Source organism: Phaseolus vulgaris, chromosome 3, assembly GCF_051622355.1.
Source record: "Phaseolus vulgaris cultivar YP4 chromosome 3, ASM5162235v1, whole genome shotgun sequence".
NCBI lineage: Eukaryota > Viridiplantae > Streptophyta > Magnoliopsida > Fabales > Fabaceae > Phaseolus > Phaseolus vulgaris.
In genome coordinates this window covers 21593678-21607500 of record NC_143500.1, presented here as the reverse complement: position 1 = coordinate 21607500, position 13823 = coordinate 21593678, and the positions used below count along the sequence as shown (strand labels likewise).

The 13823-nt window shown below is 35.1% G+C and overlaps 1 protein-coding gene across 1 annotated transcript; it reads right to left on the bottom strand.

Annotated features, from left to right (window-relative positions):
• Positions 1–4094: 4094 nt before the first annotated feature.
• STI (AAA-type ATPase family protein) lies at positions 4095–11155 on the bottom strand. The gene is made up of 6 exons (XM_068607207.2): positions 8502–11155; positions 8060–8279; positions 6372–6929; positions 5352–6042; positions 4466–4544; positions 4095–4374 (listed from the first exon to the last, which is right to left on the bottom strand). Exons 1-6 carry the CDS (start codon positions 10614–10616, stop codon positions 4279–4281), a joined length of 3759 nt encoding a protein of 1252 aa, XP_068463308.1. The 5' UTR covers positions 10617–11155; the 3' UTR covers positions 4095–4278.
• Positions 11156–13823: the final 2668 nt, after the last annotated feature.

Here is a 13823-nt window from a genome sequence, read left to right as displayed (position 1 = left end):
GTAGTGGTACATTTGAACAACCTATAGATACTGCTAATGATGCCATGTGTGAGGATGTGAGGAGAAGTAAAAGACAATGAAAGGAAATCTCCTTTAGAGATGATTTTTACACTTGTCTAGTTGAAAATGATTCAACAAGTTTTTTAGAACCTACTAGTGTTCTTGGTGCAAAACATTGGGATAAGGCCATTAGTATTGAAATTAATTCAATTAAGAAAAATAACATTTAGGCCTTAGTAGATTTGTCTAAAGGTGCAACACCCATTGGTTCTAACTGGATCGTTAAGAAAAGCTATCACTGTGATGGATCTATAAAAAAATATAAGGTAAGATTAGTAGTGAATGTTTTACTCAAAAACCCTACATAGATTACTTTGATATTTTTGCCCAAGTTACTAGGATTTCCTCTATCTGTCGCCAGCTCTAACATCTATCCATAAGTTAGTTATTCCCTAAATGAGTATTTAAAAAGCTTTTTTGAATGATGAACTAGAGGATAAAATTTACATGACTAACCTGCAGGATATGCAGTTCCAAGTCAAAAGAAAAATTTACATGACTAACCTGAAGGATGTACAGTTCCAAGTCAAAAGAAAAAAAATGTGCAAACTTGATTATGTTATACTTTGTGATGATTTTTCTATTAGTAATGCTGAAAAATTGTGTATACTAAATCTGAAAATGGTGAATGTGTCATTATATGTTTATATGTAGATGACATGTTGATTTTTGGTACATGTGATGATATAGTTTTTACAACAAAACTTTTTCTTGGATCTAAGTTTGAGATGAAAGATATGAGTGGAACAAATGTTATTATAGGAGTTAGAGTCATAAGGAAGGGAGATACCATATTACCATCCCAAGAAAAATACACTCAGAAATCATTTTTGTGGAATTTAGTTACTATGACTTTAAGTCAGTGAGCACTTTTTGTGATGCTAACTCTAAATTAAAGAAGAACATAAGAGAATCTATTTCTCATAGTCAATATGCCCAGCTAACTGGGAGCTTATTGCATTTAATTAGTTTTTCTAGATCAGACATTGCTTATGCTCTAAGTAGACTGAGTAGGTACACTCAATGTCCGAGTCAGGATCATTAGGATGCGCTTGCAAGACTCGTGAAATATTTAAGAGTACAATGGATTATGTCATTAAATATAGTGGATTTCTTGTTATACTAGAATAATGCAAGGATGCTAACTAGATCTTAGAATGGTTATGTGTTTACTCTTGGGGGTGGTGCAGTTACATGGAGATCAAACAAGTAAACAATTATTGCAAGATCAACAATAAAATCTAATTTTTTTGCTCTCAAAATGGCTAGTAGTGAAGTTGAGTGGTTAAAAAATTCTTAGCAAACATTTTTTTAGGAATGAAATCAACCCCATTTGTATAAATGCATTGTGATTGTCAATTGGCAATAGATATTGCTAAAAATAAAACCTACAATGGAAAGAACAAACATATACAACTGACACATGATTTGGTAAAACAGTTGTTAAAGAGTGGAATGGAAATCGCTCCATTGATTATGTCATTTTAGAACGGAATTCGACAGATTCTCTAACAAAACCCTTAGGGAGAAAATTGCTTTTAGAAACATCGAGGGGAATGAGACTTAAGTCACTTGCAAACAAACAAGTGATGAAAACCTAACCTTTGTGATTGGAGATCCCATGAATAAGGTTCATATGGGTAAAAGCAAGTTATCAGTTTTGCTAGCACCATAATTGATTTAATATCGAATTTGTCAATTCTTATGGTGTGTGAAAGGGTTAAATATTGCATTATCGAGAGGGTAAACTTTGTGACTAAAACTCTATGAGGTATAAAAGTTTTAACGTCTAACAAATATTTTAATGATTTTCATATCTCTTATGAGCGGTGTATGATTTGCAACATACACTTGATGAAATCACCTATACGAGTGTTAAGTGAGGCCACTTGCATGAGATCTTCGCAAGATCTACAAAGCACTCATGAATATCAGACACGCGCATGGTCTAATAAGCGCAACACAACAATAACAACATCAAATGTGGTGTTATATTGTTATTGATAAACCGCTAACACATATTAAGTGTCTTGCTTCATATAACTTGCTATACCAACTACATTGTGTGTTAAGTTCATCAATCTAGGACTGGTTCATATAGCTTGTTATACCAGCTCTAACGCATTACATCTCATATGAATCCAAGATTTTCTTCTTTCTTTTTCTTCTATTTTTTGCAATATGTGGGGGATTGTTGTAAATCGATATCACAAGAAGAAAAGGAGAAGTGCATAACGACTTGGAAAAGACTCTGCTTTTTTTTTTTTTGGAACGGTTGAGTGTGGAACATTGAAGAAGTTGCAGAAATTCTCAGTGTCACTGAAGAACGTTGCAGAAATCTTGGTCTTATCTGCCAATGGGCTTCCTCTGCTAGACTCAAATTGTTGGATCCTCCTTTATTCCCGCAATAGCTCAACAAGGGTTTGTGGTTTCCTCTTCCATCTAGAAATAAGTGTTTCTACCGTGCTTATTCAACACACATCTCTCACAACTTCTTCACTCTTTTACACATATTCATTCTTTCTCTTTTCTTTTCTAATATTTCCAATGACTTGGGTTCTTTTACTCTTAAGATTTTAAGAGTTTTCTTGCTAGTTTTGAAATTCTCGATTATTTGAGAAGTTTTTATTGTATCATAGGAAATTTGCGCAATATACTACTGATAAATCCTTACGAACAATGATTAACTACGTCTTAGAAAATTAACTTTGTTTATGTTTTCATCCTTTATTTACTACAGATCTTATTACCCATATTAAAAGTATATGAAGAATCTTATATATAAACCTTTTGAAAGTAAAAAGACTAAGTAATTTTTCTTTTAGGATACCTAGAAATGTATAACAATATTTTAGGATCTTTAATTGACCATCTTCCCAAAAACTCTCATTTCTAAAATTTAAATTCTTGACATGCATAAAGTTTTAACTCATTTGAACAAGTTCTTCTCACAAAAAACGTAATTAAGAAGCTAAAACAACAACTTTTTAACTAGTTTAAAATATGAGTTTAATCATCATGCATTAGAACTTATTTAATTAAGATTTTAAATCTATTTTAAAATTATCAAATTTATTATATACAATTATATATAATTAGATAATAATAATAATAATAATAATATTATGATCATTTGTACTAGTAAGTGTATAATTTGCTTTTGTATTTTAAAAAAAAATTCAAAAGCTACATGACATGTCATGTAATAATGAAATATTTGAATTTTCTATCTTAGAATTTTTTTTATCAATACTAGGCTTGGAAAAGTCTCCAAAACTTAAACTTAATCAAATTTTATGGAGTTTTCCTCTTGTTAGTTGAACTAAAATCAACCTATTGGTGCTAGAAGTTCTCTTGGCATTGTTGTTTGTTAGAGGCTGTTCTTCTTTCTTAGGGATCCAATTCCTCTTTGCTAAGTTTATGGGGGCTATTATGCTTCCTTCGTCTACCTTACTTTTTCTTAAGGCATCTCATTCAATATCCATAATAGATAGAATAAATATTTATTTTTTTATAAAGATATCAAGTTTAGAGTTTATCATAATATTTAGATGACAATCACTTATAGACTTGTTTATTTAGAGTTGAGTAATAAACTTAATATGTTTAGTACAACAGTATGTCATAAAACATTTTCTTAAATTTATTTTTATTTATAAACTCCTTATATATTGTTTTCCTTAGTTTTTATTTTTGTTTTTCTGCATGAATTTAGTTTAATTCTCTATGTTTATTTTTTTTTCTTTAATGTTATCTTCCATGTGATAATTAATAGAATATAGAATGCCAGCCTAGATAAGATGTTATAATTATGTTATAATTTATAATGAAGTCTTATATGAATTTTATACAAAGAAGTTATTTCAATTCTTTGATTTATCACAAATGTTAGAAAAAATAATTTGTTATGATTGAAGTATACTTTTATCACGGTTGATCAAGGCCAGTTATGTGGAAAGTATACAGGTAAGCATTATTTTGAAAAGGCATTTTAAAAAAATTTGTTGATCAATATAATTAATGAGCATTAAATATATATTAATAATTTTTTGAATTATTTGAAAATAATATTAAAAAAATTTGTTCTTTAAAAGGAAACTGAAAAGGTTTAATTGTTCCTCTTTATTACGTGTTTGATAAAGGATGATGAACTACATAACATTCCCATTTCACGTTCTCATCCTTCAAGAATAGCTCAAAGAAAAAAAAAATCCTTTCTTATCTTTTCCGCTCCCTTCTCTTTGGCTTACCGCAGTCACCAAACACCGTAAAACCTGCACCTCTGCGCGCTCTAACTGGGGTGCCACCTTTCACCTGCTCACAACGAACATAAACACAAATACAATGTTATCTTTGTTCAGCTTTTTCAGAAGCTTGGTTATTCAGAGCAACAAAATGAAGTTACCTTTATTACCCTTCTCGGCTTCGACTTATTCCAACATAAAAATCCACAACCACCAGCTCCTGACCCCGATTCATATCCCCTGCAGAAACCAACAAATCAACACAACATTTTTTTCATCAACCAAACTGCATGAAACAATAACAAAGGCAGCAAATTTTGATTGCCAACCACGAATTACAAAGAAAAATGTCAAAAAGATTAAAAGGGCGGCCTCTAGCAGAGAAGTTTAGCACATATAAACAGCAATCTGAATGGATGATGAATAAGGTACTTAAATGCAATAATTTCCTGATGTTGAAGACATACCACAAGAATAAAAAAAGTATTAACACTTAATTAACTATTGTTGATGGTCAGATGTCACTCATGTCAGAGTCAGACACCGTTAGGGGGTCCATTCCAGGGGCCAAAGTGCAAAGGCTCCACACAGAGCTAACAGGCGCACATGCCAGTTCTTGTGTGACTGTATTGAATGCATAAACCAGATATAAAACAGCATCTAAAATACTATAAGCATCCATGCCAACCATAAAATTAACTAAAACCAATGCAATGTGTCCAAAATGGTATCCCACTATTTACAAATAATAGTATTAGTAATTTTATGACATTTACTACTCAAATTCTACCTTCTATAAATAACCACATCCCCATAATTTCTCAAGGGAATAATTCAATGGAGTTTCCATTGCATTCATGCTTCATTTTTAACTTCAAAGAAAAAATATTCCACTATCCTAGAAATTAATGCATGCACTCACGAAGCATCTCACAACAGTGATGGATATAGAATAATGCAAGGAATTCAACATGCAATATGCGAAGTTTCCAATCGTATGTTTGTACGAGAGAGTGGGAATTGCAATATTGAAGGAGGAAGACTTACGGATGCTCTTTTCCAGGAATTGTTGCTAAACTGTTGTCATGCAATAAACTTGGGGACATGGGAAAACGATCTGCCTTTCTACCAGTCTGATCCTTCTGTGGGACCCTTCCATTTTTAAGGGTCAAAACTTTGAGTTCATTATTGGGGTCATCTTCCCAATGCTGGTGAGAGGAAAATCTTGTTGAATCCATGGACTCCATTGGGTCTACACCATTCTGTGGCAGTACTTGATTCTTCTCGGGTCTCAAACGACTTAATGATCCAGGGGAACCTTTCTCTACGGCCTGTAACCATGCAGTTTCCAGCCTCTGCTCACGAATGATGGATTCAATTCTATGCATTGGATTATCCTGTTTCCTCTCTCTCCCACCATTTCCTTCACCCAAGACATCCGATGAAGCAGTCCTAGATTGAAGGTTTCTATCCAGTAAAGGAGGCAAACTAGAATAAGACTCCGTTCCATTCACATGGCCTTGTCTTTGCTCCTTCTCAGAAACCACTGTTGACTCACCCTGCTTTACACCTGTTAGATTAACCTTGTTTTCACCTTCCCCATCTGCCAAATGGATTATTCGGACCTCCACATTGCGCCTAAGAACCATTTCCATGGAGTTTGTAATGCTTCTTAAAAACCTCTCAGCCCGAACTTTAATATCTGCGTCACCAAAAGCAATATATGCTACCAAAACACCTGCAACGAGGACTATATCAGAAGAGGGAATTATGCATGATAAAATAAATGCATTGTTCTAGTGAAGAGAAGCATCTTGTGAAGATGCACATGTTCCATTAAACTAAACATTGTTAAAATATCTACACAATATCTTTAAAGGGTGAGAATGATACATAATAGAATAAGATGACTTGTGTTATTTTAGGGACACTTTTGTTCCTTATTATAAAAATCTTTATGTCATCAGAAATACCTTGTTCTTAAGGAATCTATCATATATTGTCATTTATTTGTTATTCTCAAAGATGAAAAAACTTCAATTTTGTGCAAAAATATTATTAGCGTACCTTCTACTTCGCATACGGACACAAGCTTTCCGTGATGGTGCAGCAGCTGCCTCAATGTCTTAGAGTGACACTTCTCAATACAATGCACCCAGATGTCACATAACTTCCCTGAATCTATGCACCTATACATTGTATTCTCCACCATCAGATCATCAGATGATACAACTGTGGAGCCATCATCTAAGACTGGGCTGTTTGACGGCTTTGATTTCAAGCTGAAACCTTCAATCTTTGATTCCTTTTGATGGTTGGAATCATCATTTACTGCCTTTTGCTGGGATCCGGTGTATGCTGACTTTCGAGGCACATATTGAGGGTCTGACTTGTGCGTGCAAGAGGTAACATCTCTTGAAACACTTGATGGATCATCTTCAGTTGTCTTGCAGCTCTGCCTCCTACTGCTGCTTGACTGCGTGAGATCAGGAGAAGGTGTGGAACCAAGCTGCAAAAGAGTTGCTGTGAACCATGTACAGCGTTCACTGGATGTTCTTAACTGTTTCTCAGCCTCTGAGAGAAGCTTCAAAGCATTTTTTAACCTCTCCAACTCTGATTCATTCACTGAGCAGGAAAAAACAAGTGTGCATTTCAATGATCATCACATGGCATTATAACAACAATTAAAAGGGATACAAAAGCACCCAGGAAGTCCAGGAAAGAACCAGAAATATCAAAACTAAAAATAGGAGTAGGTATCAAAGCCACAGTTATCACAATCTTATGATTCACAATTTGATACATTTTTGTTACCAACCAATTCGTATTTCAAGATAAATCTTAAATGACTCCGTGCATCTTAAGACACATGGATGAATATGTTCACAATTTTGTATAATCGATACAATGCAACTATTCATATATTTTTATTTTTTCACCAATTTAATAGGAATTGGAAACTTATCCTATTTAATTATTCCACCTTTGTTTCTCATCTCCATTCAGCTATTCAATTGTTCTGTTTTCATTCTTGTAAATAAAAACTTCACAAACTTGGATATAATAATAGTTTTGCTTAGTTTGGACCTCTTCTAAAATTGTTTAATCTATTTCTAGTTTAAGTTCTTTACATTGAACACTATATATTATTTATATCATATATTTGAAATAATTCTTAATTGTACCTGGCGCTTACAATTTGATTCAAAATTATAATTCACAAGAAATAGCTCGGCGATTCATTATTTGAATATCGATTTAATAACCTTGGTCAAAGCCAAATGTCACAACCGAAAAACAGGATTTAGAAGCAGATCCAGAGGCTTATTGTTGAAATTCATTATATTAGAGAACTTAATACTTTTTAAATGATTAGACTCCGTTCAGTTGACAAATGTATGCTCTAATAAATACAAAGCGAAAGAACATCTATAGAAATGAGAGGGCATTCATTATATATCATATAATACACATCCTTCCCTTGGTTTTCCATTGAGAATTTAACCTGGACGATAAATCAGTAGCCTAAGCACAAACATGATATAACAGTATTAAATGCAATATCCTGCTATTGGTTCATGTTTATCAATATCCTTTGGCTATAGATGAGAGCTCATGAATTTATTGATCATTCTAAACTTTAGAATAGGAAAGGGCATTGCACTAGATAACACCAAGTTATTCTGTGTGTTTTAAGATGAATGACATATTATGGTGAACATTTAGATGAATAAAATATACAAGATTGTACTCACAACTCCGTCCACCAAAGAATGAATCATCAGGTCTGGTATCAATGACTGCATATGACCCAGCAATGATGTCCATGATAAGGCCTGCTAGTTGAGACATCAAAACCATTGGATCAACTCCAGAGTCCATCAACTCTCTGGCTCTTTTCACTGTCTCTACAGTATCCGATGACATTGCCAATTCCAAAAGTTCCAATAGTTTTTCATCTGAAACAACTCCCACCTGTTGCAAGTAATAAAAAACAGCATTATGTTTTTATGATAATCACTCGTACAAAACAAATTGTAAAGTTAAAAGCATTATTAGAACTGTTATAGGCATATTTGGGACCCAGAAGGCTTTTTTTGCTCATTTCCTAGGACAGCTGTTAAAAATATGATCATCTCATAATTAGGTGTTTGAAAACATGAATCTGCCAAAGAATACTAGTCGCAACAAACTCACAAGTTCATTGACAAGAGAAGTAGTAATTCTCTTCCCCAGCAAACTAAGCTGTTCTAACATTGTTTCTGCATCTCGAAGTGAACCATCTGCATTCATAGCAATGAGGTCCAGCGCATCTGCTTCAACATCAAGGTTCTCCTGAGTAGATATTTTCCTCAACCTGGTCACAATATCCCCATCTTTAATTTTATTAAAAAGGTACTTTTGGCAACGAGATTGTATTGTCCGTGGTACATTGTCAAGATCAGATGTTATAAATATGAATACAACTCGCTGGGGTGGTTCTTCCAGAAACTTGAGAAATCCCAGCCATGTCTTGGAGGGCAACAGGTGACACTCGTCAATAACGAAAACTGTATATTGTAGTGAGGCTGACGATGACCCGGTTGACAATCTTTTCAGGAGATATCTAGCCTTATCAATTCCTCTCTTATTGGTTCCATCAACTTCCAATAGATTACTGCTCTTACCAGAAATACAATCAGTGCATTCCCTGCAGTAGCCACAAGGTTTACTTTCATCAGGACTCGCACAGTTCAAGGCAGCAGAAAATATCCTAGCGGTTGACGTTTTGCCAGTCCCACGGGGACCTTGAAACAGATAAACAGGAGCAATGCGTCCCCTGGAAACAGCATTGATAAGTGACTGAACAACAATATTCTGGCCAATCAGTTCACCAAAGAACATTGGCCTATACTTTTGACTGAAACAGCGACTATTCTCCGGCGTTCCCTCCTCTTCCCCTTCCCCATTGAGAGCTACAATCTCCAATCCCTCTTGACTCCTACAACTAGATGACCACCTTCTTCCATCCAACCGGCTCAAACCCTCAAGATCAAGCTCCCCAAAGTTTGTTGAAAGTTCATCATCGCTCCGGCCGGTTCCCACAGACGACCCTTCTCTAACGTCACCACTGTTTGTGAGTAATGGAATGACACCTCGAGCACTCCTCTGAGAAAGTCTTCTCTTCTGAGAGGCCGAAACCGATCTGCGGTGTCTGGGATAAATAGTTTGACTCCCACAGAGCATGCTACTCCCTTTCCTCCTCAAAGTGTCGGACAGTGAGGGAGAATAGCAACTCCCACACATCCCTTTATGTTTAGGAGTCCTCTTGGACCAATAGCAAGGAATTCCACATCCTTGGCGGCCAGGCAAATCCAAATGATCATCAATCTCATCATCTCCATCGCCATCATTCACGGAAGTGGTGGTGCCATCCCAGGATCCAAGTGTGCTGGGATAACGGTGACCGTACCTATTGTAAGAACTAGTTGACAATGCAGGGGTGCTATAAGAATAAGAAGAGTCCTCTTTCCGACTTCTTCTCAAAAACTTTGACGAAGAGCGTGACCAATTTTTTTGCCTGAGTTTGAAGAGCAAAGGGGAAGTCCCCGAAATTGGTCTCACGCCCTCAGAATTAGTGTAATCCTCGGTATCATCAGAGAACTCAACAGATTCATCCCTGCTAAAAAAAGGCAAAGAAGAATGTCCCTCTAGCAATGCCTTCGAAGAACTCACAAAATTTCTTCCTGGATTCGTTTGTCTATGCTGTTGACACTTTGCTAAAAAATCTAAATGAGGGTTATTTTTCTTACTCTTTTTCTTAACGGGGACGGTTCTTCTCGAAACAAGATTAGCATCCCCACATCTGAAAATAGAAGAACGAGTGCCGCCACCGCCACCAGTACCACCAGCAGCCAGGTATGAATCACTCTTAGAGTCACAACCATTGCGAGCATCACTCAAACTGTCTCTGTCTCTGTCCCCAAGAAGCGACGAGGATCCCCCGTCATCACCATCATCGTCATCTTCTTCCTCATTGTATTTCTCACTCGAAGATTTGTAGTTCTTCCAATTATACAAGAACACCTTTTTCTCCCTCTCCTTCTCCTTCTCTTTCTCTTTCTCTTTCTCTTTCTCATTGTTGGGAAGTTGAGAAGTGGTGCTGAACCTTCTACTTCCACTGTCTCTGTTCCATGCAGCCACGGATCTTGATGAACTGAGTGGTGACTTCCAAGAAGATGTGGTGCCAGGATCTCTGAGAACTCGGGCAGCCTTGCGGATTTGGGTGAGTTCCTTTTTCAAGTGAAGCTCGGACACCCGCATTTCTGACATCTTCTTCGTTCTTCTTCTTCTTCTTGGTCTTCTTCAACCCACCGGCACCCACAAAGAATGACAAATGCCCATTTACCTTTACTCACACTATGAACATACCCGTTTGAGGATTCAGAGTAGAATATATGTTTATGGTGTAAAAATCACAGCTTTGTGAGTGGTAAAAGAGAGGGTAGAAGCAGATCTGACAGATGACACAGTTGAGCGTGTGTGAAAACGAAATGGGGTGTCTTTTTTGGTTGACCGCTCCTCTCTCTCTCTCTCTCTTCTTTGCTTGTTCCGAGTGAGTATCTATTTTTCTCTTAATAATACGTTAGGGTTTCCTTTTTCTTTTGGCGCTCCTAGAAGTGAAAGTGTTGAATTGAAATGAATCTGAGAGTGTTTGTTTGTGTGTGGGAGGATTCAGTGGGTCGTTTGGTTGCTTTTGATGATCATCGAAAAAAGAACCAACAATTAACGTAACATAACGTGCGATGGGATCAAAATGAAAATAAAAATAGAAAATGGCCCCTACAAACACGGAGACACTCCCAACTCACATTTGGTGGTAACTAAGGAAATTAGATAAGAGAAGAGAAAAAATATAAAAATATTCTTTCTTTCTAAAATGTCTTTTTTATCATCGCCTTGATTGATTCCTGTCTTGTTTCTCAAATTTTTGACTTTCTGTCCATCCTAATCCCATCTTTCTCTCTATTATTTCATTATCCATAAACAATAACCGCTCTTTATGACAAAATAACAACATTCCCTTTTATTTCTCTCTTCTTAGAAACACCCATTTCCACTTTTTAATTATTGATCGCCCAAAAAGACTCTACCTTTCCTCTCATCATAATTTCAATTAATATGCATCTTCCCATAAATAAATAAATTAAAAGTAATAATAAAATATGACTTGTTTCACTATTTTTCTGGTCGAATCTTTATTTTCCCTATTCAAATAAAAAGTACCATATTCAAACATTCAAGAATCATGTTAAATAACATATCTCAATATAATGTGGCCAAAATTTTATAATCAAAAAATCTTTTCAAACCTTAACGATAATATCATTATAATCAATCATTACTTTTTATAAATGTTCATTTAAAATTTTATTACGATTTTATATCTCTATAAGTTAAAAAGGAATGTGTATATAAAGTAATTTAATTTATGATATGTAACTATTCGACTGAAGTCAAGTTTTTTTTACTGTAAAGTAACCCAAGTATCTTGTTGAAATGTGTGACTAATGAGGTCCAGATTAGTGATTTGAAAGTGTTGTGGGCATTGAAGGCTATTGGTGCCATAGCATGGAAGAGTGGTTTTAGTTTGGTTGTATCACCGTCCTACATTCAGCACAGTGGTGTTATTGTATGCATGGTGAGTTGATCTACGTTGGTTGAAGCTACCTAATGATGTGAAATTCTTGTGACACTTTATGGTTTCTTTGTGCCCCTCAACTCAACGTACCATTGGGAGATACCTGGCAATACCACCCTACCATCACCCATCTCTTCTTATCATTATTCCACAGAAACAATAAATTAGGCAGCACAGTTACTTAGCCTCTAAAATAATTTGGCAAAACAGTGAGAATGACAGGTTGACACTAGAGTGTCCTCATGTATAGAATTAGCAGTAGTCTTTATCTTTGTGTCGACTAGTGACCATAGAAAAGTAGGCATGTGACTCAGATACCTTTCCTTCTACTTTTCACTCAACTCTCTTCTCCCTCCTCGTTTCTTATCCTTAGTATTCTCTTTCCACATAAACTTCCAACTTCCAACAATTTCTCCGTCAAAAATCTCATACCTAACTACCTTTCTACTCATCTTATTCATATAATAAGCAAATCAGATTCATTAGTAATGAAAACAACATTCATTTTTATATCTGCCATAATGAAATGGTTGGTGCATTTAACTTCACCCTTGAAACGTGCATGAGTTACCAATGCCAGATCACACAGTACTGTTTACTGTACACCCTAGACATGTCACCTTCGATTGAATTCGACAACAAATAACTGCGGAATCAATGTTATTAGACTTAACTGTCGTTTCTTATTTTATTCTCTTAAACGTAAAAAAATTAGTATAACATGCTTTTTATTATCAGATAAATTTTATGCAATTTCATTATTGATTTTAGTGACATTTATTCGGAATTAACTCAGAATTTGTGAAAAGGTGGAGTAAATAAATGTGGTAATTGCAGAAGCTACCATCACACCCCTAAAATGATGAGAAAGGGAGACAATGATGCAGGCGAAAGGGGTTGAATGCAGTAGGTATGGCATTAAGTAGATGTTACTTTAGCAGCACAATATTGTTGCCATTACAGTCAAGGCCTTAAAACATCCTTGACAAAGGAAATTTGATGAAGTTAGTAATTAGCTGCAGATAGAGTTTTTAGTTCAATAGGGACAATTATCTCTATTTTCAGTTGTTAGAGCATTGATTTTGGTCACATTCACTACATAAGATCATATCCAAGAACACAGAGATTACTCATTCATTTCTTCCATATCACATTCTCTGTCTATACCAATTATAGAAATTTATGATATTTTCGTTATTATATTTGCACAAACAAACAAAAGTTATTCATTTTAAATCATAATTATCAAGATTTATGTTTGATGGAAGATATCCAAGCTAAGGCCCAAGTTTAGGACCAACAACTTGTTGATCAAGGGATGATCATGAAGCTTTGATCTCCAAATCCATGGTGTTTGATGAAAGGCTGAAGTTGTTGCTTGTGTGGGTAGGATCTTGATAGATTAATGTGTAATCTACTCTTTTTGAATCTAAAACTGTTTGGAATCAAAATCTTTATTGAAAAAGATTGTTTTATAAAGAAGTGAAAAAACAACCAATTGTTTTATCGTTTCAATTGGTTGTTTGACACTTAGTGATTTTTTAAAAGGGTTTGAAATTGTTTGACTTGGTTGACTTTGCTGTCAAACCAATTTAATTGGTTATTTCAAAAATTCAATTTTTGAAAATTCATAATAGAATTTCTGTTAAGTTTGCAAATCAGCTTTAAATGTTTTCTAACTAAATACTTTAAATGTTTTGTGTGCCAAAGGAAGTGTGTGACTTGAGGTGTTCAAGGTCACTTCTTTGGTGGTGTGTTTGTAATTTGGATTTTGATTGGTAGATACCCAGTGGTTTCTGGGGACTGGATGTAGCTCTTAGGATAAAGTGAACCAGTAT

What these genes read in the sequence shown, in the direction of transcription:
- STI (XM_068607207.2), bottom strand. Translation starts at nt 10,616, where the DNA reads ATGTCAGAAATGCGGGTGTCCGAGCTTCACTTGAAAAAGGAACTCACC. An exon ending in CTTCTCTTGTCAATGAACTT is followed by an intron (nt 8,280 to 8,501) that starts GTGAGTTTGTTG and finishes TACTTGCAACAG; the next exon opens with GTGGGAGTTGTTTCAGATGA. An exon ending in GTCCGTATGCGAAGTAGAAG is followed by an intron (nt 6,043 to 6,371) that starts GTACGCTAATAA and finishes TCCTCGTTGCAG; the next exon opens with GTGTTTTGGTAGCATATATT.